The sequence below is a fragment of the Staurois parvus genome, unplaced genomic scaffold (assembly GCF_062004578.1).
Source record: "Staurois parvus isolate SC_StPar_1 unplaced genomic scaffold, SC_StPar_1.0 ptg000672l, whole genome shotgun sequence".
Lineage (NCBI taxonomy): Eukaryota > Metazoa > Chordata > Amphibia > Anura > Ranidae > Staurois > Staurois parvus.
The window spans coordinates 356,304-383,439 of record NW_028318468.1 but is presented as its reverse complement, the minus strand read 5'-3'; the positions used below and the strand labels follow the sequence as shown (position 1 = coordinate 383,439).

At 44.3% G+C, this 27,136-nt stretch overlaps 1 protein-coding gene across 1 annotated transcript in view; it reads left to right on the top strand.

The window, feature by feature from the left end:
- COL10A1 (collagen type X alpha 1 chain) overlaps positions 1–18,073 on the top strand; it is a 115,698-nt gene extending 97,625 nt beyond the window's left edge. Inside the window, exon 4 of the mRNA XM_089652143.1 lies at positions 15,688–18,073. Coding sequence (XP_089508269.1) covers positions 15,688–17,552 — 1,865 coding nt within the window. The 3' untranslated portion in view covers positions 17,553–18,073. The remainder of the gene's footprint in view (positions 1–15,687) is intronic.
- The last annotated feature ends 9,063 nt before the right edge of the window (positions 18,074–27,136 follow it).

Here is a 27,136-nt window from a genome sequence, read left to right as displayed (position 1 = left end):
TGTTACTGAGGGACACAGAATTGTTACTCAGGGACACAGAATTGTTACTGAGGGACACAGAATTGTTACTCAGGGACACAGAACTGTTACTCAGGGACACAGAATTGTTACTCAGGGACACAGAACTGTTACTCAGGGACACAGAATTGTTACTCAGGGACAGACACAGAATTGTTACTGAGGGACACAGAATTGTTACTCAGGGACACAGAATTGTTACTCAGGGACACAGAACTGTTACTCAGGGACGCAGAATTGTTACTCAGGGACACAGAACTGTTACTCAGGGACACAGAATTGTTACTCAGGGACAGACACAGAATTGTTACTGAGGGACACAGAATTGTTACTCAGGGACACAGAATTGTTACTCAGGGACACAGAATTGTTACTCAGGGACACAGAACTGTTACTCAGGGACACAGAATTGTTACTCAGGGACAGACACAGAATTGTTACTGAGGGACACAGAATTGTTACTGAGGGACACAGAATTGTTACTGAGGGACACAGAATTGTTACTCAGGGACACAGAACTGTTACTCAGGGACACAGAATTGTTACTCAGGGACACAGAACTGTTACTCAGGGACACAGAATTGTTACTCAGGGACAGACACAGAATTGTTACTGAGGGACACAGAATTGTTACTGAGGGACACAGAATTGTTACTCAGGGACACAGAATTGTTACTCAGGGACACACAATTGTTACTCAGGGACACAGAACTGTTACTCAGGGACACAGAATTGTTACTCAGGGACACAGAACTGTTACTCAGGGACACAGAATTGTTACTCAGGGACAGACACAGAATTGTTACTGAGGGACACAGAATTGTTACTGAGGGACACAGAATTGTTACTCAGGGACAGACACAGAATTGTTACTCAGGGACAGACACAGAATTGTTACTGAGGGACACAGAATTGTTACTGAGGGACACAGAACTGTTACTCAGGGACACAGAATTGTTACTCAGGGACACAGAACTGTTACTCAGGGACACAGAATTGTTACTCAGGGACACAGAACTGTGACTCAGGGACACAGAATTGTTACTCAGGGACAGACACAGAATTGTTACTGAGGGACACAGAATTGTTACTGAGGGACACAGAATTGTTACTCAGGGACAGACACAGAATTGTTACTGAGGGACACAGAATTGTTACTGAGGGACACAGAATTGTTACTCAGGGACACAGAATTGTTACTCAGGGACACAGAACTGTTACTCAGGGACACAGAATTGTTACTCAGGGACAGACACAGAATTGTTACTGAGGGACACAGAATTGTTACTGAGGGACACAGAATTGTTACTCAGGGACACAGAACTGTTACTCAGGGACACAGAATTGTTACTCAGGGACACAGAATTGTTACTCAGGGACAGACACAGAATTGTTACTGAGGGACACAGAATTGTTACTGAGGGACACAGAATTGTTACTGAGGGACACAGAATTGTTACTCAGGGACACACAATTGTTACTCAGGGACACAGAACTGTTACTCAGGGACACAGAACTGTTACTCAGGGACAGAGAATTGTTACTCAGGGACAGACACAGAATTGTTACTGAGGGACACAGAATTGTTACTGAGGGACACAGAATTGTTACTCAGGGACAGACACAGAATTGTTACTGAGGGACAGACACAGAATTGTTACTGAGGGACACAGAATTGTTACTGAGGGACACAGAATTGTTACTGAGGGACACAGAACTGTTACTCAGGGACACAGAATTGTTACTCAGGGACACAGAACTGTTACTCAGGGACACAGAATTGTTACTCAGGGACACAGAACTGTTACTCAGGGACACAGAATTGTTACTCAGGGACAGACACAGAATTGTTACTGAGGGACACAGAATTGTTACTGAGGGACACAGAATTGTTACTCAGGGACAGACACAGAATTGTTACTGAGGGACACAGAATTGTTACTGAGGGACACAGAATTGTTACTCAGGGACAGACACAGAATTGTTACTGAGGGACACAGAATTGTTACTGAGGGACACAGAATTGTTACTGAGGGACACAGAATTGTTACTCAGGGACACAGAACTGTTACTCAGGGACACAGAACTGTTACTCAGGGACACAGAATCGTTACTCAGGGACACAGAATCGTTGAATTAAAGAGTATGTCAGACAACACACAGAGGAGTGTCAGAGGAGGCCATGTTTTAGGAGCGAGCAGACGTGGCAGCAGAGGAAGGGGTCGAGGCAGCACTAGTCGCAGCCAGAGGCCAGTGCTCCCGGTGTCATCCAGCGGTCGTGTCTCCACCGACAACCCTGCCGTCATCGATTGGTTGGCTCGGTCGTCTTCCTCTTCCCAGGTCACCTCTGACACCTACAGCCAACGGTCGGTGGGTACGTCAGACACAACCGTTAGTTGGCATGGCCCGGGAGCAAGCCCACTGAAATCACGTGTCCTCTACCTGCCCCTGTCCTTTGGTGTTCCCTCACCAAGCGAAGTATCGCATGCTGTGGGCTCAGCCCCACTGTACAGTGAGGAAGAGCTAACAGAGGGCGGTCAGGAACGGGGGGAGACATCCGCCTCTTCAGCAGCCAGGCGAAGAAGTACTGGCGAGGAGAGTGGCTCGGTAGCCGGTGTAGAGACAGGTCTGTCTCCTGACCCACACGCAGCCGAGGGGGCTAGTAGTGAGGCGGAGACCCTAATTGATGATGATGAGGCTGATCGCACTTGGCAGCCTCGTCGTCATCAGGCTATTGCTTCCGCATCATCAGGAGAAGAGGGTGCCAGCTTGGCAGCGAGCAAAACAGTCGGTGGGTTGCCCAGGAGGCAGCAGGGTCGCAGCAGTGTCAGTGGAGGCAAACGGCCACGGAGTAGAGCACCAGCTCCACTGCAGCCTACCACCACGGCCAGTAGTGGTGCCGGTGTGCACGGAGGAAGTAGCAGTCAGCCAGTGAGGAGTAGCGGGGGCAAAGTTTCCTACTCGGCGGTGTGGCAATTTTTCGTCAAGCCGCCCGAGGAAGTAAACGTAGTCGTATGTCGACTATGTGGCCAGAAAGTCAAGCGTGGCCAGGGGGCCCATGTCTCCATCGCCACACTCTGCCATGTGCCACTTTCAGGTCTCCTCACACTGCTGGTGGGTTCCATTTTGTCATAGGGTGCTGGCAGATTACGGGCCTCCCATTGCTGCTGCCAGGCCCGTAATCTGCCATGGGCCCCCGTACCGCCTCCTCATGCTGCTGCCAGGTCCAGAGTCTCTCATGGGTCCCTGTACGGCCTCCCATTGCTGCTGTCTCCATCGCCACACTCTGCCATGTGCCACTTTCAGGTCTCCTCACACTGCTGGTGGGTTCCATTTTGTCATAGGGTGCTGGCAGATTACGGGCCTCCCATTGCTGCTGCCAGGCCCGTAATCTGCCATGGGCCCCCGTACCACCTCCTCATGCTGCTGCCAGGTCCAGAGTGTCTCATGGGTCCCTGTACGGCCTCCCATTGCTGCTGTCTCCATCGCCACACTCTGCCATGTGCCACTTTCAGGTCTCCTCACACTGCTGTTGGTTTCCATTTTGTCATAGGGTGCTGGCAGATTACGGGCCTCCCATTGCTGCTGCCAGGCCCGTAATCTGCCATGGGCCCCCGTACCGCCTCCTCATGCTGCTGCCAGGTCCAGAGTGTCTCATGGGTCCCTGTACGGCCTCCCATTGCTGCTGTCTCCATCGCCACACTCTGCCATTTGCCACTTTCAGGTCTCCTCACACTGCTGTTGGTTTCCATTTTGTCATAGGGTGCTGGCAGATTACGGGCCTCCCATTGCTGCTGCCAGGCCCGTAATCTGCCATGGGCCCCTGTACCGCCTCCTCATGCTGCTGCCAGGTCCAGAGTGTCTCATGGGTCCCTGTACGGCCTCCCATTGCTGCTGTCTCCATCGCCACACTCTGCCATGTGCCACTTTCAGGTCTCCTCACACTGCTGGTGGGTTCCATTTTGTCATAGGGTGCTGGCAGATTACGGGCCTCCCATTGCTGCTGCCAGGCCCGTAATCTGCCATGGGCCCCTGTACCGCCTCCTCATGCTGCTGCCAGGTCCAGAGTGTCTCATGGGTCCCTGTACGGCCTCCCATTGCTGCTGTCTCCATCGCCACACTCTGCCATGTGCCACTTTCAGGTCTCCTCACACTGCTGTTGGTTTCCATTTTGTCATAGGGTGCTGGCAGATTACGGGCCTCCCATTGCTGCTGCCAGGCCCGTAATCTGCCATGGGCCCCCGTACTGACTCCTCATGCTGCTGCCAGGCCCGTAATCTGTCATGGGCCCCTGTACCACCTCCTCATGCTGCTGCCAGGTCCAGAGTGTGTCATGGGTCCCTGTACGGCCTCCCATTGCTGCTGTCTCCATCGCCACACTCTGCCATGTGCCACTTTCAGGTCTCCTCACACTGCTGGTGGGTTCCATTTTGTCATAGGGTGCTGTTTGGCCTCCTATTGCTGCTGCCTCCACCGCCACACTGTGGCTCCACACTCTGGTTTTGGCCCCGTGACTGCCCAAATGAGTGAAGTGTGCGGTGATTCTAAGATCGACGGCACTCATCTGCATGTCATACTGACTGACAGTATTATTTCTCTTCCCCAGCAGACTCCAAGGGCATTTAAATTAAAGGTACAGTGTTCTGCACTAATATAAAGGCTCTCTGAAGCCTAGAAACACCCTTTTTAAAGGTAAATTCGCAGCGAATATATTCGCATCGAATCGAATTTATTCCTCGAATTCGCCGAATCAGCCGAATCAAATTTTTGAATACTTCGCTCATCTCTAGTAACAAGAGTGCAAAAAAATACATTCAACAAGAAAGTGCTAAAGCAGTAAAAGCTCAACTGAACCATAAGTTTAAATCAACAAAATACCTTCCAAATGCATCAAAAGGTCATCAATGTGTTAATTTTCTTTGTAAAGCAGCCACAGCCCCAGTAGAAAAGCCTCCTGCCATCAACTGCATATTAGGATCCATGTTTTCTGCATGGAAGCCATACTCTCTTTGCTGTTGGTGGTCTATGAGGTCCTACTTTCATATGCAAAGAAAATAATAAAAAAACAACAACACATGAGCTTGCACATGACTGGATGATGGAAGTCAGCATATTTTCATGCCATTCACTAAGCTAAAGCATTCCCACGCACAGTGAAAATGTCCTTTGACAATCTATTTGCCGTTATTAAATAAACTCCCTTATTTCAGAATCCTCCTAGGATTCCCAATAATCATTAGCTCAGAATGCCTGCCAGGACTTTCAGAATCCTTGGCAGGATTTGCAATGGTGCTCACAGAATCCCTGGCAGGACTTCCAAGATTCCCTGAAATGATGTTGGTATGGTGTCTCCACACCATAGCTGTTCTTTTCCAGCTAACTCCTTGGATGGGATGAGGGGAGGGAGGATACCGAAGGCTGTGACTTGGTGACAGCTTTGAGCAAAGAAAACCAAGGCCACTAGGGTTTCTGACCCATCTCCACAGTTAGAAGATGTCAGCTGTTACTTTGTTTCCATGCCTCAGGTGAGCCTGCATCACCTGCCAAGGGGTAACATAATACTTCTATGGAATTTGAGCTAGAGTTTTCCAGTCAGCAGGAAGCATAAGCTTTTTAATTGCAATACCATATGACTAATTTACTAAAAGCAAATAGACTGTTCACTTTGCAAGAGCGTTTTACAAAGTTTTCCCCAGAGCCTAGTGAATGAAGTACAGCTCTGATGACTTCCATCATCCAATAATGGGGAAGCAAAAAGGCTGTTTTTTTCTTGGATATGATTTGGGTATTCTTTGCAAAGTTTCACCACATTCATGGGAAAAATTCCCTTGCTATATGAACACCCTATTTGCTATATGTTTTACTCAGAAGAGTTACAGTATGTCAGACCTCTGCAATGATATCACTGCCTCTCCACAGGAAGCAGGGGTTTTAATTTACAGCTACTGGCAGATGACAGACTTTTTTACTTCAACTCTAGGTGCTTTGGAAAAGAAACAAACTGTAAGACATTGAAGCCCCGTTTGATCTGATGAACCAGGAATGTATTACACTGATTTAAACTGAGGGTTCAATTGCTCCTGTTAAAACATATCATGTGGCGGCACTCTGTACATACTCAGTTTGGTGTGTATTGCTAGAAAGGTTTTTTTTTTCTTAGGAGAGTGCATGTGATCAGCATAGGGCCAATCAGCACTGTCCAGACAGAGGTCAGGGGTTTTTCATCCCCCTAGAGCAAAATAAAAACTCCTCCTACAAGCTTTAACATGTGCTCAGCTGGACACTGATAGAAGTCACAAGACTGCTCTAACTTCTGATGAGAAAAGATATTTACCATCACCCTATGCTGGTACAGAACTTCTCACATAGTTCATGCAATAGGCTCCTCCATCTCACCTCTATGCTGGAGAGGATGTGGATCTCATGGCATACATACACATATTGTGGTCCTATAACATCCTGTTCAGTTACTGGGCTGATATTTTCTAACTGATCCAGAATTTCACCTACATTCGCATCGACCTCTCGCCAGAACTTGTTATTTTGGTATAGAAAATTTTTCTTACCCAGTCAGATGCATAGTTATCATTTTATCTGCTAGATTAGTCATCACTAGCAGTTGGCTTTCTTGCTCTAAAGCAGGGGTCTCCAAACTTTTAGACCACTCAGTTGCATAGAGTTTGCGAATGCATGTCCTCCAGCAAGGGCCACCTTTGCACAGCCCAAGCAGAGTGGTCCCATTGGTCTACTTGGTATAAAGAAATGTACACTACTAATAATTAATATGACATTAGTAAAAAGATTACAATTCCTTCTTATAGGTGTGTTCTTATATATGAGAACACACTACTGATCTGTCTACCACTAATCTGTTTTCCTAATGAATGTATCATTTATGGTTCTGTTATCACAACTATGCACAAGACGTGTTATGATATTATTTGCAACTACCGATATGCTTCCTTTTAGTTCTTTTCTGTTCCTTTACTTACCATTGAATTGCATTATAATATTGTATACACCAATAATTTCAATAAAATCTTATTGAAAGTAAAAAGTGGCTTTATCTATGAACTAAATATTATAACTGGGATAACAAGTGAAAGCCACAATAAAAATAAACAAAAAAGTGAATAAAAACATTATTGGAAACAAAGTGAATAAAAAGACAAAAAAAATGATGGTACTACTGATTCTACTTTAACAAAAAACTTAATTTTTAACAAGACTAACCTTGATGGGTTCGAAAAGTACTATCAAAATTAAATATGAACATTTATGGAAGGACTATTGTCCTTGGCATTCTAACATTGATGAAACATTCTGACATCCATGCAGAAAATATCAAAATGCTTGCATGTTAAACATTACAGAACATTCGTTTTTTTAAACACAAAAAACATGTTAATACCTCAGATGCAAAACCACTGTTTACATATTTATGGCATGACACATTTATGTTCAATTATGTCAAGAAAGAAACACAAAAAGTACAAATTATATTTCCAACAAACCTCAAGGAGAAACAAAAACCTTTATCTTCCAGAATTCATCTGATTTTAATTCTAGCAAATTCTAAATAAGATGATATGATAAGCCATAGGTCATTTAAGGAGACCACCTGCATTCAGAATTTTAGATCTAAAAATGTAACATATTTTCCTTTTTTGCGATCTCAAAAAAGTTTCTGTAAAGATATGTTAAAAGTATTATTTGCCTTAAGTAGTTCTCCTGCATACCGAGGCATCCCTAACCTCCCAACCCCTCCTCATATGAACCATTAGCACCCTTATTCCTGTTTAAGTCTTTATTCTATGTTGTATTACTGTTGTTATGTTGTTTTATTTTAATTCTATGCTTATATCATATTACTAGGTGTTAAATTGTGATGCTATTTGGCAAGGTGTTATGTGTTTATAATAAGCCAGGACCCCAAAAAGTGCTTAGTATGCAATTAGTTGCCAACTTACTAAAATCACATAAAGTAAAAGCTGAAATACAATTAATTGCCTTGGTTCAGTGCATCTTCCATAGTTTTTTTAATGAAAGAAATATTATAACAGTATATAAAGACCACCAATGTTTCTACATGGCCTGGGTTATACATTACCAACATAGAAACTGTGTCATTCTAGTTGTGAACATGAGCACTACATATGCCCAAAAAAACACAATTGAAATTCATATGTAGTACACCATCTTTCTGCCCCTCTGCTGTCCCCTGTTGTACTTGCCAGCAATTCTTGACTACCAAAATGAATGGACCATGTGATACAGTGGGATTGATTTACTAAAGGCAAACAGACTGTGAACTTCGCAAGAGCAGATGCACTCATTTTCCCCAGAGCTTAGTGAATTTGGTTAAGCTCTGCTGATTTCCACCATCCAATCATGTGCAAGCAAAAACGCTATTTTTCTTACCTTGCACCTAATTGTGTATTCTTTAAAAAGTGAAGCTTTACCACATTCACTAAGCCTTGGGGAAAATTAGTGCAACTTCTCATACAAAGTACGCAGTCTACTTGCCTTTAGTAAATCAACCCCAGTGTTTATAAACTATGTACAGATGTGATAAATGCAAAGTTACATCATTACGTTTGTATCTACTTTGTTCCATTCCTTGACAGATCAAAGGGAGGTGCTTAAATCTGCACATGATGGCAGTAAAAAAACAACCTTGTAACAAATCCTTTCAGCACCAGACCCTTTTGTTATACACACAAACAAAAAGCATTGAGCTTACCAAAAATAATACAAAATTGAAAATATTATAAATATGCAAAGAAATACTGTGTTGCCGCTATTCACTGCAGCGAGTTTCTGCACCCAACAAATTATACCATATCAAAAGAATGCAGCGCAACTCACATATGATACATACATAAATCATACATAAGTTATGCAAAAAAAAAGAAAAAATATATATATATTATTATTATTATACAGTATTTATAAAGCGCCAATAGTTCGCTCAGCGCTGTACATTACAAAGGGGGGCAGAACATGTGACAGAACAATAACAATACAATGCAAAACATGAGGGGATTGAGGGCCCTGCTCTTTCGAGCTTACAATCTAGGAGGGAGGGGATAGGGGCACAGGAGGAGATAGCTGTGGGGGATGGAGTGGTAGGAAGAGTGGAGGAGGTCGGCAAGTTAGCAGGGGGTGGGGTAGGCTTCCCTGAAGAGATGGGTTTTCTTGGTGCGCCTAAAGGAGAGGAGAGTAGGTGATAATCTGATGGTTTGGGGAAGGGAGTTCCAGAGGATGGGTGACACCCTGGAGAAGTCCTGGAGGTGGGCATGGGAGGAGGAGACCAGGGAACTAGAGAGAAAGAGGTCTTGTGAGGAGCGGAGTGTGCATTCTGGGCGGTACTTGGATATTAGGTCAGTGATGTAGTTCGGGGCAGTGTGGTGGACGGCTTTGTATATATTAAACTAAACAAAATTAATATATCATTATGATAGTGCAAAGAAATATATATTTCAAAATAAACCATTCCAAAAAAACTTCCTCTCAGCCTTGTGTTTCTTCAAAATGAATAGTGCATATAAACATACGTTTTCATGCACGTTCCATAAAAAGTGAAAACATGCTCCACCGTAGTATACTACTGCCTCACTGCTGGCGCTTACCTCAAATATTGACTACTTAGAACGCTTATCAACCACTAATCACTCAGACTCCAGCACAATCATCAGAGAAAATAAAATGGAGAGACTTTCATGGTGCAGTATGAAACACACTCCGTAATTTATTAGTCAGAAAGAATAAAATCTACTCACAAGCAGGGTTCACTATAAACATCCAGTGCACTAGATAAATTCACCTATTTAACATCGCCTTTTTAAAAACACATTGCCTCCTCAAGGATAAATATCTCTGTATAGATGTTAAAGATGGGTGAACATGAACATCACAAAATCACAAGGCCTCATCTCTAATGCATTTCGTTACTTGATACAGTGACAATCTCTTAAGGATTAAGTCACTTTACCAAGTGATGAAACGCCACCCTGATGTCACTGTGGTGTTTCTGGAAGTAACATATTAAATGACAAATAATTTTTCCCATGTACACAAAGGAGCAAGGCTATTTCAGGATATGAATACTCAATCAGTGTTACAATTAAAGTGTTTACCTATAATATATACATCCAGAATGTAGGTGAGGAAAGAAAGAACCTACAGCTCTTACATTTGCAACACCTGTGTCAGCCCTTCATCCTTTTTACTTACTCTCTTTTATATTTGTCATTTGGATCATCATGTACCATCCTTCAGGTTACTACTCCTAGGGACTACTAACTACTAAACATCTCTTTAATTTTTTCAGTCTGAATATCATGAACCTCAGTTTCACTGCATATATGAAGAACTCATGTAAAGTGTGAAACTGGAAGATTTGTGATTATATGTTCAGGATGAGCACTTGTAAATTGCAATAGAGTGTTTTTATCCGTGGTTTTGGAATGCAGGTTGTTTTTTAATTTCTATTCCTTCTGAACAGTGATTGATACATCAAGAAATGTTATCTGTGAGTGAGAAATCTCAGCATTAAACACAATGAAGGGAAAAATAAAAGTTTAGATACTGGATCAGGGGGGTGATTTACTAAAACTGGAGAGTGAAAAATCTGGTGCAGTTGTGCATGTTAGCCAATCAGCTTCATACTTCAGCTTGCTCAATTAAAGTGATTCTAAAGGCTTATTTTTTTTTAAAGAAAAGATAACAAACATGTCTATACTTACCTGCTGTGTACAGTAGGATTGCACACAGCAGCCTGGATTCTCATCTTCTCGGGTCCCCCGAAGGTTCTCCTGGGCCCTCCCTCCTGTCGGGTGCCCCCACAGCAAGCAGCTTTTTATGGAGCACCCATTCACACATGGAGCCACGGTTTAGCCCTGTCCCCTCTCTGCTCATTGGCTCACTGGCTGTGATTGACAGCAGTGGGAGCCAATGGCTCCTGCTTCTAGCTCAGCCAATGAGAAGAGGGAGTCCTGGGATAGTTGAGACTCCAGTAAACATTGTTGGATTGAGAGGGAGCTTAGATGAGTGTTAGGGGGGATGCTGCACAGAGGAGGTTTTTAACCTTCATGCATAGAATTCATGAAGGTAAAAAAACCTTAAGCCTTTAGAACCACTTTAAGCTTTGGCAATAAAACCAGTAAGCTGATTGGTTTCTATGCAAAGCTGCACCAAATTTTGCACTCTCCTGTTTTTTGTACATCAACCCCACCGAGACTTGTGTTGCTTTTTTTTGTCATAGCTTAATTGAACAAGCTGAAATTAGAAGCTGATTGACTACCATGCACAGCTGTACCAGATTTTATACTCCCCAGTTTTAGTAAATCAACCCCAAAGTCTTCAAATTCTTGTACCTGCCTCTTCCAGATGACAAAAATGGCATTCGTATATTGCAGCCATGTGTCCTGAATCAAAATGGAGGAGTAAATGTACTTCTCTTTGAGGGAACCTAAGAGGAGATTAACAAAGGCTAGGGTAACTAAACTGCCCATGGCTGTGCCACTAGATTGCTTCCTCAATGAATTTTCTAATTTGAAGAAATTGTTTTCCTGTATCCCTTCTATATCCTGAAAAATAAATTCAGCAGGCAAGTTAGAATCATAAGTCATCAAAAAATGTTTCACAGCTTGTATGTCTGCCTGATTGGGAATATTGGTATACAATGCTGGGATATCCATGCTAGCAAGAAAACATTTCTGTTGCAAATCCAATCTGATTCAAAAATAACTTTGTATCCTTCACATAAGAAGGTAGAGTCATCACCAGAGCTTGTAAGTGGCTATTAAGGAATTTGGCCTGTGCTTGAGTGATACCATTGGATCCAGAGATGATTGGGTGGTATTATTAAGGTGCAAGGCCCTTGTTGATCTTGGGCAATCAATATATAGCTGAAGTGAAAGAAAATGCCATTCCACCCCTTGTTCTGATATTCATTGACTAGCAACAGACAACTCCACCAGGGACCTAATTTTTTGAAAAATTATTTTGATTGGTTGAGTTCTCTCTTCTGTTACTAAAAACAACCTGACAAAATGTTTTCCCTTAAAGCTGTTTTTATTCAATCTCTTATTAACTCTTGGTTAATATTTACATATTAAAGTGTAAGTAAAGGCTACATTTAGTGGAATTTATAGGACAAGAAGTAAAAACTAAAAAAAAAAAAAAAATCATACATACTCACCTCACTGTGATGCTGCAGCTTTCCCCCACCAGCTCTAAGCCTGAGAACATGATCATTGATCATTCAGTTGTTGGGTCTGCTTTGCCCCTCCATTGCTCATTGGAACACCGGTCAGGAAAGTGGGAGTGGCTGTCTCAGGTTCCCAGTGGCATGCTGAGAGGCTGAGCCAACTTCTGGTCAGGCATCTGAGTGGATCCTGACATTATTGTAGAGATACTTCCAGACACTGGCATGGCTCTGTGATGTTAGCCAACAGCAGGCTTTAGCTGATACTGGTTTACAGGAGAGCAAAAGTAAGTGCACTGCTGTGACCCACATGAGAAGCATTACCAAACAAGCTTTGGTCATACTTCTGTTATAAAGTAGAAGTAAATGCTACATTTATGTCTGCTTAAAAATACTGCCTCCCCCTACCTATGTTGTAAACAGCTGGTAAAAAAAAGATGTTTGTAAGTACCTTTTTTAAATTCATTCTGGTGTTGTTACATGATGCAATAGCTCTGGTTCTCTGTTGTCATGAAGTGGCTGCTCCAGTGGAGAAGAGAGGTAATCGAAGTTGATGGGTGATGTCATGGTTATCAGAATTCAGCTTTATTGTTGAGCACTCCATGACACAGATGTGGAAAGATGTGATCCCGCGCTTCATTTCTCCTCCCTCCATCTACACATCTCTCCACCTTACCAGCACAATCATGGATCTTCATAAAGCCTTGACACAGGTCCTTTAGTGCATTCTGGCGCCATGGGCAATGGTCACTAGGTCAACCTGAGAGAGTGAATCCTCCTAGCAGGGGCATAGACAGTAATAAAAATCTGTCAGGGTTACATTCTTTCCCTTCTTTATCCAAGCCTAAAAAAGAAAATGTTTTGGCTATACATGAACTGTGATTTTAGGGGTAGGTTAAGTTTTGGAGGTGGGAAAGGCAATGTGTTAGGGATACACATACATTTAAAGTAGAACTCAAGGCAGATATATAAAAGACATGTATAAATGCAGCTTTGTGTTTATTAAAGTGTTACTAAACCCACAACAGTAAAATCAGTCAGTATATGCAGTATAGCATGCTTGTGATACTCATGGTGGAAATTAAGGGGTTAATCCTCTGCGTTGTGTAAAAAGGCCATTTGATCCTGTTCTCTCTGCCCTTCCTCTTGTTGAAATTACCAGCTGATACAGACTGAATTCGTAGTTGCATGCACATACTCAGTTTGGTGTGTATTGCTAGAGAAGTTTTTTTTTTTTTCTTGGGAGAGTGCATGTGATCAGCACAGGGCCAATCAGCGCTGTCCAGACAGAGGGTCAGGACTTTTAGATCCTCCTAGAGCAGAAAGAAAACTCCTCCTACAAGCTCTGCTGAAGTCACAAGACTGCTCTAACTACTGATGAGAAAAAGTATTTAGCAGTTTATATTTACTAAAGTAATTTCACTTCCATGTTCTGTGTACTGTGGGAGACCAGATATAGTGAATGCAGGGTCCTGGGTTTAGTAACACTTTAATTTGAGCTCATGTGACCAGAAAGCAGCAAGAAATGTAAGAGCCTGCCAGTCAATGGCATCAGTTCAACATGAGTTTCAGATGCTTCCAAGATCATTCATAATTCCTTCACATGTCCATTTGACCTAAAGTTAGCCTCCTTCTGACCTAAAGTTAGCATTCTTCTGACCTGCTTCAAGTGGGATTTGCATGCCCATATGTTTGCATGGGAATGCAAAGCTTGTCTGTCGTAAAGGCCTGTCGACAAAAGCTCTAACTTATACAACTGGTCTGCTTTGAATACCTAAACTGGGCTATAATAAATGAACCAAAACAAATTCATGTATATGAATATATAGAACTGATTTGCAGGAAATATCAAATACACTTATTTGTTGTTACTAATGTTTTATAATTGGTACACAGACATCAAGCAGGTACACAATGAATAAACTTTCATATTATTTACTGCTTTATATAATGGAAAGGGAAATTATATTGGCATGTTTTCTTTAATTGTTTGTGTGTTTTATAAATAAAAACTCTTGTATGAAAAAATACTCAGCTAAGAAAAATAGCACATTATCATTACAAAAAATCTAAGCATTTACCAAAAAAAATCGTTCCCCAAAACGTCTTCAACTTACTATCAGTTTTCAAGATGTGAAAGGAGGCAAAAATCTAGAAACTACAATGAAAGTCTACACCTATACTTACATAAAAAAAGACTCTTAGGCTTCATGTACACAAGCCTACCCTGACCGCCAGCCATGGGAAAACACAAATCGCGTCAAAAACACGGTACCATGTGAAACGTTTCCCACGGTCAAAACGTTCTTATCCTGAGCGTGATTCCTCCGCGTTCAGGAGAAAGAGGTCTAACCTCGCCTAAACGCGGCAGCTCCTAAACTCTGCTAAAAGCTTATGTGTACATGGACACATAGGCTTTTATGGAGTTGAGTTTAGGAGCTCCATGTGTATATGAAGCCTTTTATTTCAAAAGTTATTTGTTACTTGTATTATGCAGACAACTTTTGCTTTGATCCATTTCTTTCCAAACTATTTGCTGTTGCAGCAGGCTGCACGACATCTTTTTAAAGTGGTAGCAAACTCAAGCTGTTTATTTTTACCTACAGGTAAGCTTAGTATAAAGCTTACCTGTAGGTAAAATGAATATCTTCTAAACATGCACCGTTTGGGAGAAATTCTAGCAAACAACAGCCAGTGACATCGCCAGCGCATGCGCTCTGAAGAAGCAGCATACCTGTGCCGTTCCTCAGAGCTGTGTACCATGGCTGAGTTTCCCATGTGCATGCGCGGGAGTGACATCATCGCGGCTTGGCCATTCAAGTGGTTACAGCCCACAAACTCTGAGGGAAACCAGGTAAATATGGAAGCCTCAGCAGTATGCCGCTGGAGGGCTTCTTTTTAAGGTGAGTCCTTCATAATATGCTAGTATACTAGCACATTATGCCTTTGTCTTGCAGGGGGAAACTTTTTTTTTTTTTTACCACTTTAAGAGAATTAGAAAGTAACAATTGCAAAAACTGATGTAAGGGAATATTTTTCTAGCATTAAGCCAGATACGACCATGCCTTAAAATAAGATAAATATATGCAAAAAAAGGAAACCATTTTTGCTAGTATAAATCTTTGTTGTGAAACATATCACAATGGAGCTGTTTGTAAAAGGTAAAGCAACAAGAAGAAGAATATATCATGTTGGTTGGCTAAGGAGACCTGCTGCTTGCTAAGTAAGTCATCACAGCACATTGGTAATGTATTTTTTTATTTGGCACCAAACCCAGTTTCACACCCATTATCTGTAAAAACAATTATTAAAAATCTTTTGGTATATGAAAACATAAAGGTTCTACAGCTGATTACCCAAGGAGATGGATTGTTATAGACTATAAATTATACTTATGATTTTTTTAGTTTCTTACTTGGTTTCATAACCTCTAACTATGCTTTAATTTTTTATTTTAGTAATTCCAAGTGCCCCAGAACAAGGTCCACCAGGTCCTCCTGGTCCAGTTGGCCCAAGAGGAATGCCTGGGCCTCCAGGACCTCCAGGAAAACCAGGATATGGAGCACCAGGACCACAAGGAGCTCAAGGAGTACCAGGATCACCAGGATTCTCCTCCATTGGAAAACCTGGTCAACCAGGCATACCTGGTAAGCAGGGGGAACGTGGATATCAAGGAGAAAAAGGTGACAACGGACCTATAGGACTACCAGGACAAAGAGGTCAGCAAGGACCACCAGGATTTCCAGGACCTGCTGGAATTTCTGCTGTTGGCACACCAGGTCCACAAGGTGCAGTAGGAAACCCTGGGCCTAGAGGTGCACCTGGATTTAAAGGTGAACCTGGAATGTCAGGGATAAATGGAATCAAAGGACAAGATGGATATGGAATTCCAGGTCAACCAGGAGAAAGAGGTCTACCTGGTCTCTCCGGCCCACCTGGACCACAGGGCCCTGCTGGAATAGGCAAACCTGGTTTAAATGGTCTTCCTGGACAGCCAGGAAAATTAGGTGATAGAGGTTTACCAGGTGAACCTGGAATACAAGGTTTACCAGGACCCCAAGGCTTACTTGGCCAGCCAGGGCCACCAGGTATTGGTAATCCAGGAATGAATGGTGCTCCAGGATTACCAGGACCTTCTGGACCTAAAGGACAGATAGGACTACCAGGCATGCATGGCCCACAAGGAATGCAAGGTTATGGAAAGCCAGGCTTACCAGGAGTGAAAGGACAAAGGGGGGCTGAAGGGATTCCTGGTGTTCCTGGTATAAAAGGTGGTCAGGGACCAGTAGGTCTCCCGGGAGAGCCAGGATTACCAGGGTTTCCAGGAAATGGAGGTATGCAGGGACATAGAGGGCTTCCAGGAGATGTTGGATTTCCAGGACAAAAGGGTGATGTTGGTTCTAAAGGTATTCCTGGAGCTCTTGGTCCAAAAGGTGAAAGAGGTACTCCAGGACTAGAAGGAAAATCGGGATATCCAGGTGAGCCAGGACTTGCTGGTCCCAAGGGACCACCAGGGATGCCAGGACAAAAAGGAGAGAAAGGGATAGTAGGACCACAAGGTCCACTTGGGGCAATTGGTCCAGTAGGCCCTAGAGGTGAAATGGGCTACAGTGGAGAACAGGGACCAAGAGGGGCTACAGGAATACCAGGTATGAGGGGGCCATCAGGAGCACCAGGAATTTCAGGTCCTCCTGGTCAGAAGGGTGAACAGGGCTTACGTGGTATACCAGGTCCAGCTGGAATTGCAACAAATGGTGTACAAGGACCAATAGGATCTCCTGGAATTCCTGGCCCAAGAGGAATTATGGGTGAGCCAGGATTGCCTGGTCAGCCAGGTCCACCAGGCCCACCAGGTCAGGTAATAATGCCACACCACTTGCCTGATGGCTACTCAAAATCAGGGCAAATTCAAGGCCTAAGGGAAATACGTGCCTCTGCATTTACTGCTGTTCTCTCCAAAGCCTTTCCAGCAGTGGGAGTACCTATAAAATTTGATAAAATTTTATATAACAGACAAAATCACTATGATGCTCGAACTGGAATATTTACATGCAGGATACCGGGACTATATTATTTTGCTTACCATGTACATGTAAAAGGTACAAATATTTGGGTGGCACTATACAAAAATGGTACACCAATAATGTACACATATGATGAATATAAGAAAGGATACCTTGACCAGGCATCGGGAAGTGCTGTCATAGACCTAACAGAAAATGACCAAGTTTGGCTCCAGTTACCCAGTGCAGAATCTAACGGTTTATATTCTTCTGACTATATACATTCCTCTTTCTCAGGATTTTTATTTGGCTTAACATGATAAGTCATTTTTATATTTCCAATTTTATGCTTGAATTTTTTGTTACATCCCATTTTTGTGTTGATAAAAAATGCAGTACAGTATAATGTATTTTTGATGTTTTAGTTGCATGAATTATTGCTATTTTGAAATTTACACTCCTTAAAATATTGTTTCTATTTCAGTTGCAGTGGGTTCCCAAATATAAAATGCTGTAATCTAATTTTTGTATCTTTATAATGTTTTTCTCAATGCATTGTATGTAGTAATTCTGTATAAAGAACCTTGCAGATTTCTTTGTAATATTAAAAATCATAGGACACTGACTCTTAAACTATTTAGACAGTTCCAGTATCCTCAAAGCCAAATTATTCAGTTTCCATTGCCTTTTCTATTAGGCATCCATCTCTTTATTACTCTCCACTCTCGTCTACTTACTCATAAGTTTCAAACAATATGAACCTTTGTATCCCTTTACTAGAAATTGTAACTCCACCAATCCTGTAAATTAAACATTGTTTCAAAATAAACATTTTCTTAAATCCAATGTGTAATGATTGGAAGAAAAAAAACAATATAATAAATAGTGAAAAGATTGAAAAGAAAATAGTTCATTGAGGCTAGGTTCACACTAATACGGTGTGGTACATCGCATGTGATTCACACTCTGCATTCCTGTGCAAATCACATGCGATTTGCGTGTGGTGCGATTGGAGCCATGCATTTTGTATGGCTCAAATTGCACCACACCTGCACCAAAAAGGTGCAGGACCCTTTTTTAGTTCTGCCCTAGAATCTGATCACATGGGTATTCATATATATGCGATCCAATTCTGCACATCACACCGTGTTTTGCAGACCGATTTCAGGGTGTTGTTAACTTAACATACACACCCACATCGGTTTGCATGAATGGGGTGTGATTCTGATGCGGTACGGAATTTGCACAGAAAACACTGTGAATTCCACACCGCATCAGTGTGAACCCAGCCTAAATGAATATGTAGAATTGATAACTGATTAAGTTCACTGATGGTAATATTTCAGGCTTAGGTAGACATATTCAACTTAATGTATTTGCTTGTATCTCTAAGGGACTCATGAAACAGGAACTACCTGGAGGATTTATGGCTCCCTCTTCACCAAACAAGGTCTTCCATCTCCAGATGCTTCATTCAGCCTTGATTTTTTTCTAATGGGTCTGTTTACACATTTTTTCACTCAAGATTTAAACATTTTTCTTATTGGATTCAATTGGAAATGATTTAAACATTCTGGGTAAAAGTTGTGTGACTCTTGTGTGAACACATTTATAAATGAGACATCGAGTTTAGGAGCTATACATCAGTAAAAGTTTTGTATTTCCTATTCAAATCTCAACCCATGGGTAGTAGTATGTGGGTTGAATAACATTTACTTCTGAAATATCCCTAATGCTAAACTGAAATCTAAGCGGGAAAGTGACACCCCGTAAGGCTAGGTTCACACCTATGCAGTTTGCGTTTGACATGTTTCTGCATTTTTTTACGTGCTTTGAGTTTTTTTTCTTGTTTCTAAGTAGATTTAAAATGAAAAACGCAACAAAAATGCAGCAAAAATGCACTACATGCTTTTCTGCAGCATTTCCATGGAAGTCTAGAACCAAAAACACAACTTTTTGCGTTCAAAAAAGTCTCTGACCCTATCCAAAAAATGCACCAGGTGAAAATGCGGAGATGTGAATGTGTCCCATAGGAAATCATGCTAAATTGACTGTAGTGCATTTCTGCAAAATGCTGTGGAATTCACTTAGCTGTGAACCTAGGGTAAGGCCACTTCAGGTGTGAGTAGCTGGAATCTGAGGTATAGAGATGTCATCAGAATATCCAAGAGATAAATGGAAAATGTTGTGTTTGAGTCAACCTGAGAACTTCTGCCCAGAAGAAAAATATTAGTATTGGTTGGTCTGATACAAAAAAAGTAAGTGCATGAGTCCGCAATACAAGAAACATCCATTCACTAGTGCATTAAATGGCAGTGCACTGGAAAAACAGCAATCTGTCTTGGTAACCAGAAACACTGCAATATTAAATAATGCCTTTTTTGGCTTGAAAATCTAAATAATGCTATAATTACCATGACTGCTTGTAATGGCAGATATACAGTACATTAAACCTGAATTGACAAATACATTGGACCACATTTCCACTTGGGGATTCATGCAATGACAAGATAGGCTGCAACAGAACTTTGTACAATGAGGTCACAGTACTTATTTGCTTGGATGCTATGGGATTGTTGGATATAACTTGCTGCCAAGCACATAGCTCATAAAATACTTGCTGAAACAACTGCATCCATAATAACAATGGGAATCACAATCCTTCAACCTGCATATACAAACTGCACAACTTGGAAGTTGTTTAGGATAGCCTACAGCTGTAGTATACAAATGGATTTGAACACTATTATGAGAGATCATCTTATGTCCGCACCATTTTCTACCACACTCTATATCTTGCTAATCCCATTGCAACCTGAAATAAAAAATGTCAATAGTATAATCTACAAAATTTTCGATGCGAAGGAATTCCTGTTAAAAAGCTTCCACTTGCATGCATGATACCCATTACTTATATTGTGTATAGCATTGCCATATAGCTAAATCAAATGCAAAAATTAGTTAATGCATTACACAGTTGTAGATTCTGCTACTCTATGCAGAAACAATGTATGTGACACAGTCTACACAATATTGTGTAGACTGAGAGATCTTTTGATTACAGGCCAAGCAAAGCAGATCTTATATAATTTGCAGCTGAAAACTGTCTACCCAACACTTGTGTTATTTCAAGTGTTCATCAAATTCTTTTGATTAGGTGGTAATTTCAAAAAATTTAGGGAACTATTTAAAAGAGGTAGAACAATGTTTGTTATGTCTTTTAGGTCTTCTACTAAGAATATGTTAGCAATTTAACTTGTTTTTCCCTTTTATCTGCCATGTTAAATATGATATCCCTACGTTCCTTGTTAGATGCAGACATAAATATTGGAATAGCAATTTATTCATGCCTGTACTCTTTAATTTTAAAAAGTATACTTTACATCAGTTAGTACTGTACTGAAGCTCAAGTGTTCCTTGCAGATTTATATTACATTGTTTTGTAATAAAGTATTCATAAAGCAACAAATGCATTTCAGAAATAAAGAATTAACATATTAGGAAATATACAAAAAACATAACTCAGGGTTATCAGATAGACTTTGTGCCTTCAAAAATTTCCACTGACATTTAAAGATATTGCCCTCAGCTGCTATTACTATCATGTTGACAAATGACTATTCTTGATATATTTTACAGCTAACGTGGGGTCCCACTGCCTTTGAATGGCTTTTGTTGTATCTGTTTAATTATTGCAAAGATTTGTTGATTCTACCAGAAATCTTGTCAGCTGATAACTACTTGTACGGTTCTACTTGTACACTGTTCTTAGCTATATATGAGGATTACAGAAACCCTATCCTCTATGTTATAAAAAGAGGAAGAGAAAGGAGCTTGTAGTCTCAATCAGTAGAGAAGACTATAATGCCACCACTGCTTCTCTATAGATACAGTATCAGGAGCGAACCTTGTCAACCTAGGACAGGGGGTATGTTACTGGCAGGAAAACTGGGTTAAAATAAAGCAAAGAAAAATTTCTCGCCAAAAAGGAATGCAGTCATCATACAATGACTGGTAAGCTGCAATATATTACATTTTGGATGTTAGGAAAAGACGCCCTTGAAACGAACTGTAAGGAAATAATGTTACAAACCTACAAGATTAATGAACTGCATCTTAAAAAGCAATGTGTCTAACCCACATTTTTTGTTTAATACAAAAGTTGTTTAATAAAGGCAAAGGTAATATGGGAGAACTGCATTTACAGCATTTGTATTTGTCTAAGTATGAGTGATTCAGCCTGGGGTTAATTCACTGTGTGTTTCTTGAATCTTGTGTCCTAGAAACTTAGTATCGAACCTCATTGAAGTCTGTATTGGGCAAATATTAATACTAAATTTTCACCATGCTCAAGCCCAATAGGCAAGGTATTTTCAGAAAGAGGGCATGTTATGGTCAGGGTACTGGAGGAAGTGTAGAAATGTAGAGGATTATTTATTTATTTATTTTGTTTTGCCTAAGACCTTTTTTAATTTCAGGGCAGGCTATACCTGTTGCTGACACAGGCAAAGCTGCCCTTTCTTTGCGGCTCATCACCACAAACATGTGCAGTAATATGCACCAAAGCACCATACAAACTTAGGCAATCCTCTTAATTAAAAATAAACCTAAGCAGGGTTCCTTCCTTCCACCTGCCCTTCCTTCCTTCCACCCGCCCTTCCTTCCTTCCATCCATCCCCTCCATCCCCCTTCCTTCCTTCCACCCACCCTTCACTTCCTTCTACCCATCCATCATTCCTTCCTTCCTTCCACCCACCCCTCCTTTTCTTACTTCCACCCACCCCTTCATTCCTTCCTTCCTTCTACCCCCCCCTTCCTTCCTTCTACCCACCCCCTTCCTTCCTTCCTTCCACCCACCTTTCTCTTCCTTCCTTCCATACACCCACCCCTCCCTTCCTTCCTTCCTTCCTTCCTTCCTTCCTTCTTTCCACCCACCCCTCCCTTCCTTCCATCAATCCCTTCCTTCCACCCACCCCTTCCTTCCTTCCTTCCTCCAACCCCTCCATTCCTTCCGTCCTTCCACCCACCACCCCTCCTTCCTTCCATGCACCCCTCCCTTCCTTCCTTACACCCACCCCCTCCTTCCTTACACCCACCCCTCCCTTCCTTACCCCCTTCAACCCCTTTCTTTCATCTACCCCTTCCTTACACCCACCCCTCCCTCCATTTCTTCCACCCACCCCTCCTTGCTTCCTTCCATGCACCCCTCCCTACCTTCCTTCCACCCTCCCCTTTCTTCCTTATCTCCTTCCTTCCACCCACCCCTCCTTCCATCCACCCCTTCCTTCCTTCCTTCCTTCCTTCCTTCCTTCCTTCCTTCCTTCCTTCCTTCCTTCCTTCCTTCCTTCCTTCCTTCCTTCCTTCCTTTCTTCCTTCCTCCCACCCCTCCCTTCCATCCTTCCTTCCATCCACCCCTTCCTTCCTTCCTTCCACCCACCCCTTCCTTCCTTCCTTCCACCCTCCCCTCCCTTCCTTCCTTCTTTCCATCCACCCCTTCCTTCCTTCCACCAACCCCTCCCTTCCTTACTTCCACCCATCCCTCCCTTACCTTCCTTCCTTCCACTGAACCTTCCTTCCTTCCACCCACCTCTTCCTTCCTTCCATTTACCCCTTGCTTCCTTCCACTCACTCTTCCTTCCTTCCTTCCACCCACTCATACCTTCCTTCCTTCTACCCCCCCCTTCCTTCCTTCCTTCCTTCCTTCCTTCCTTCCTCCAACCCCTCCATTCCTTCCTTCCTTCCACCCACCACCCCTCCTTCCTTCCATGCACCCCTCCCTTCCTTCCTTACACCCACCCCTTCCTTCCTTACACCCACCCCTCCCTTCCTTACCCCCTTCAACCCCTTTCTTTCATCTACCCCTTCCTTACACCCACCCCTCCCTCCATTTCTTCCACCCACCCCTCCTTGCTTCCTTCCATGCACCCCTCCCTACCTTCCTTCCACCCACCCCTTTCTTCCTTATCTCCTTCCTTCCACCCACCCCTCCTTCCATCCACCCCTTCCTTCCTTACTTCGTTCCTCCCACCCCTCCCTTCCTTCCTTCCTTTCCTTTCTTTTCTTCCTTCCTTCCTTCCTTCCTTCCTTCCTTCCTTCCTTCCTTCCACCCACCCTTCCCTTCCTTCCATCTACCCCTTCCTTCCTTCCACCCACCCCTCCCTTCCTTCCTAATTTCCATCCACCCCTTCCTTCCTTCCACCAACCCCTCCCTTCCTTACTTCCACCCATCCCTCCCTTACCTCCCTTCCTTCCACTGAACCTTCCTTCCTTCCACCCACCTCTTCCTTCCTTCCATTTACCCCTTGCTTCCTTCCACCCACTCTTCCTTCCTTCCTTCCTTCCACCCACTCATACCTTCCTTCCTTCCTTCCACCCACCCATTCTTCCTTCCTTCCATCCACCCCCTCCTTCCTTCCATCCCCCCTTCCTTCCTTCCTTCCTTCCTTCCTTCCTTCCTTCCTTCCTTCCTTCCTTCCTTCCACCCACCCCTCCCTTACCTCCCTTTTTTCCTTCCACTGATCCTTCCTTTCTTCCACCCATCCCTTCCTTCATTCCATCCACCCCTTCCTTCCTTCCACTCACTCTTACTTCCTTCTACCCACCCCTTCCTTCCTTCTTTCCATCCTCGCTTCCTTCCTTCCACCCAACCCTCCCTTACCTCCCTTCCTTTCCCCCACCTCTCCCTTCCTTCCACCCACCCCTTCCTTCCATCTACCCCTCCCCTCATTCCTTCCATCCACCCCTTCCTTCCACTCACCCCTCCCTTCCTTTAATCCACCCCTTCCTTCCACCCACCCCTTCCTTCCACCCACCCCTCCCTTCCTTCCTTCTTTCCATCCACCCCTTCATTCCTTCTTTCCTTCCTTCCACCCACCCCTCACTTCCTTACTTCCACCCATCCCTCCCTTACCTCTCTTCCTTCCACTGAACCTTCCTTCCTTCCACCGACCTCTTCCTTCCTTCCGTCCTTCCTTCCTTCCACCCACCCATTCTTCCTTCCTTCCATCCACACCCTCCTTCCTTCCATCCCCCCTTCCTTCCTTCCTTCCTTCCTTCCACCCACCCCTCCCTTACCTCCCTTTCTTCCTTCCACTGATCCTTTCTTTCTTCCACCCATCCCTTCCTTCATTCCATCCACCCCTTCCTTCCTTACACTCACTCTTCCTTCCTTCTACCCACCCCTTCCTTCCTTCTTTCCATCCTTGCTTCCTTCCTTCCACCCAACCCTCCCTTACCTCCCTTCCTTTCCCCCACCTCTCCCTTCCTTCCACCCACCCCTTCCTTCCATCTACCCCTCCCTTCATTCCTTCCATCCACCCCTTCCTTCCACTCACCCCTCCCTTCCTTTAATCCACCCCTTCCTTCCACCCACCCCTCCCTTCCTTCTTTCCATCCACCCCTTCATTCCTTCTTTCCTTCCTTCCACCCACCCCTCACTTCCTTACTTCCACCCATCCCTCCCTTACCTCTCTTCCTTCCACTGAACCTTCCTTCCTTCCACCCACCTCTTCCTTCCTTCCATTTACCCCTTGCTTCCTTCCACCCACTGTTCCTTCTTTCCTTCCACCCACCCATAACTTTCTTCCATCCACCCTTTCCTTCCTTCCTTCCTTCCTTCCTTCCTTCCTCCCACCCCTCCCTTCCTTCCATCCACTCTTCTCTTCCCTCCACCCACCCCTCTCTTCCTTCCACTCACCCCTCCCTCCCACTCACCTCTCCCTTCCTTCCTTCCTTCCTTCCTTCCTTCCTTCCTTCCTTCCACCCTCTCTTCCTTCCACCCCTCTCTTCCTTCCTTCCATCCACTCCTCCTTTCCTTCCATCCACCGCTTACTTCCTTCCTTCCACCCACCCACCCCTCCCTTCCTTCCACCCACCCCTTCCGCCCTTCCTTCGACCCACCTCTCCTTCCTTCCTTCCTTCCTTCCTTCCACCCACCCCTCCCTTCCTTCCTTCCACCCACCCACCCACCCACCCCTTCCTTCCTTCCTTCCCTCCACCCACCCCTCTCTTCCTTCCACTCACCCCTCCCTCCCTCCCTCCCTCCCACCCACCTCTCCCTTCCTTCCTTCCATCCACTCCTCCTTTCCTTCCTTCCATCCACCGCTTCCTTCCTTCCTTCCACCCACCCCTCCCTTCCTTCCACCCACCCCTTCCTCCCTTCCTTCCACCCACCTCTCCTTCCTTCCTTCCTTCCACCCACCTCTCCCTTCCTTCCTTCCTTCCTTCCACCCACCCACCCACCCCTTCCTTCCTTACACACACCCTTCCCTTCCTTCCTTCCTGTCTTCCTTCCTTCCTTCAACCCCTTCCTTTCTTCCACCCACCACTTCCTTCCTTCTTTATCTCCTTCCTTCCACCCACCCCTCCCATCCTTCCACAGACTCACCCTTCCTTCCACCCACCCCTCCCTTCCATCCTTCCTTTCTTCCATCCAGCCCTTCCTTCCTTCCACCCACCCCTCCCCTCCTTCCATCCTTCCTACCATCCTTCCTTCCTTCCCCCTACCCCTCCCTTCCATCCTTCCTTCCATCCACCCATTCCTTCCTTCCTTCCATCCACCCATCCCTTCTTTCCACAAACCCCTTCCTTCCACCCACCGCTTCCTTCCGCCCACCCCTCTCTTCCTTCCACCCACCAGTCCTGGGGGGGGTGTCATATGACGTCCTCCCAGAATGCGCCCTCCCGCACCTGGCGATCTCCATGATTGCTGTATCCTACGGACACAGCTGACCACGTGACATTTTAAATGGTCAATCACAGCAGTCCTTTGCTATGTGATCAGCTGTGTCCAATGACACAGCAAATCACCGGTAAATGCAGTTGCCAGTTATCAGCTGCACTTTCCTCACACTGTCACAGCGTGAGGAACATGGGCATATTTGCCGCGAGGCAAACAAGGCACTTGCCTAGGGTGGCACTTTACAGGGGGGTGGTGCCACGCCTCAGAAGAAGGGATGTCTTTGATGTCACTACAGCAGAGGAATACAGTGAGGAGTGGGAGTATCATGCCTCCCCTGGACACTGCCGTCATCCGGGATCATCTCTTAGCCCTGGCTCCCCACCACCATCCGCTGCCCCGAACTACAATCCCGGCAGGCTGTGCAGGGGAAGGACTACAACTCCCAGCATCCAGTGCGCCTGGCCAGGCTATAGGCTGCTCTGAGGGTGGAGCTCTCCTCAGTGGATGGCGGTGGGGAGCCAGGTCTGAGAGATGATCCCGGAGGATGGCAGTGTCCAGGGGAGACAGGGATCTCTGTCATAGAGTTGGAAGAGGGAAGGGAAATGCGGCTGCGAGGGCAATACATGCCCCCCTCGGTCTCCGCCCCGCCCCGCCTGGTGAGTGATCTCCATCCTACTGCTGTGTATACCATGTATACGATGGGGGGGGGGGGGGGAGAGCTGACAGGCTGACCAGAGACTGCCAGGTGACACCTAGGCACCGCTCATACCACTAACTGACACCTAGGCACCACTCATACTACTAACTAACTTCTCGCTGCTCATACCACTAACTGAAATCTTCTCGCCACTCATACCACTAACTGACACCTTCCCGCCACTCATACCACTAACTGACACCTTCTCACCACTCATACCACTAACTGACACCTTCACACCGCTCATACCACTAAATGACACCTTCTCGCTGCTCATACCACTAACTGACACCTTCCCGCCGCTCATACCACTTACGACACCTTCTCGCCACTCATACCACTAACGACACCTTCTCGCCACTCATACCACTAACTGACACCTTGTTTCCGCACATACCGCTAACTGACACCTTCTCGCCGCTCATACCACTAACGACACCTTCTCGCCGCGCATACCACTAACTGACACCTTGTCTCCGCTCATACCACTAACTGACACCTTCTCTCCACTCATACCACTAACTGAC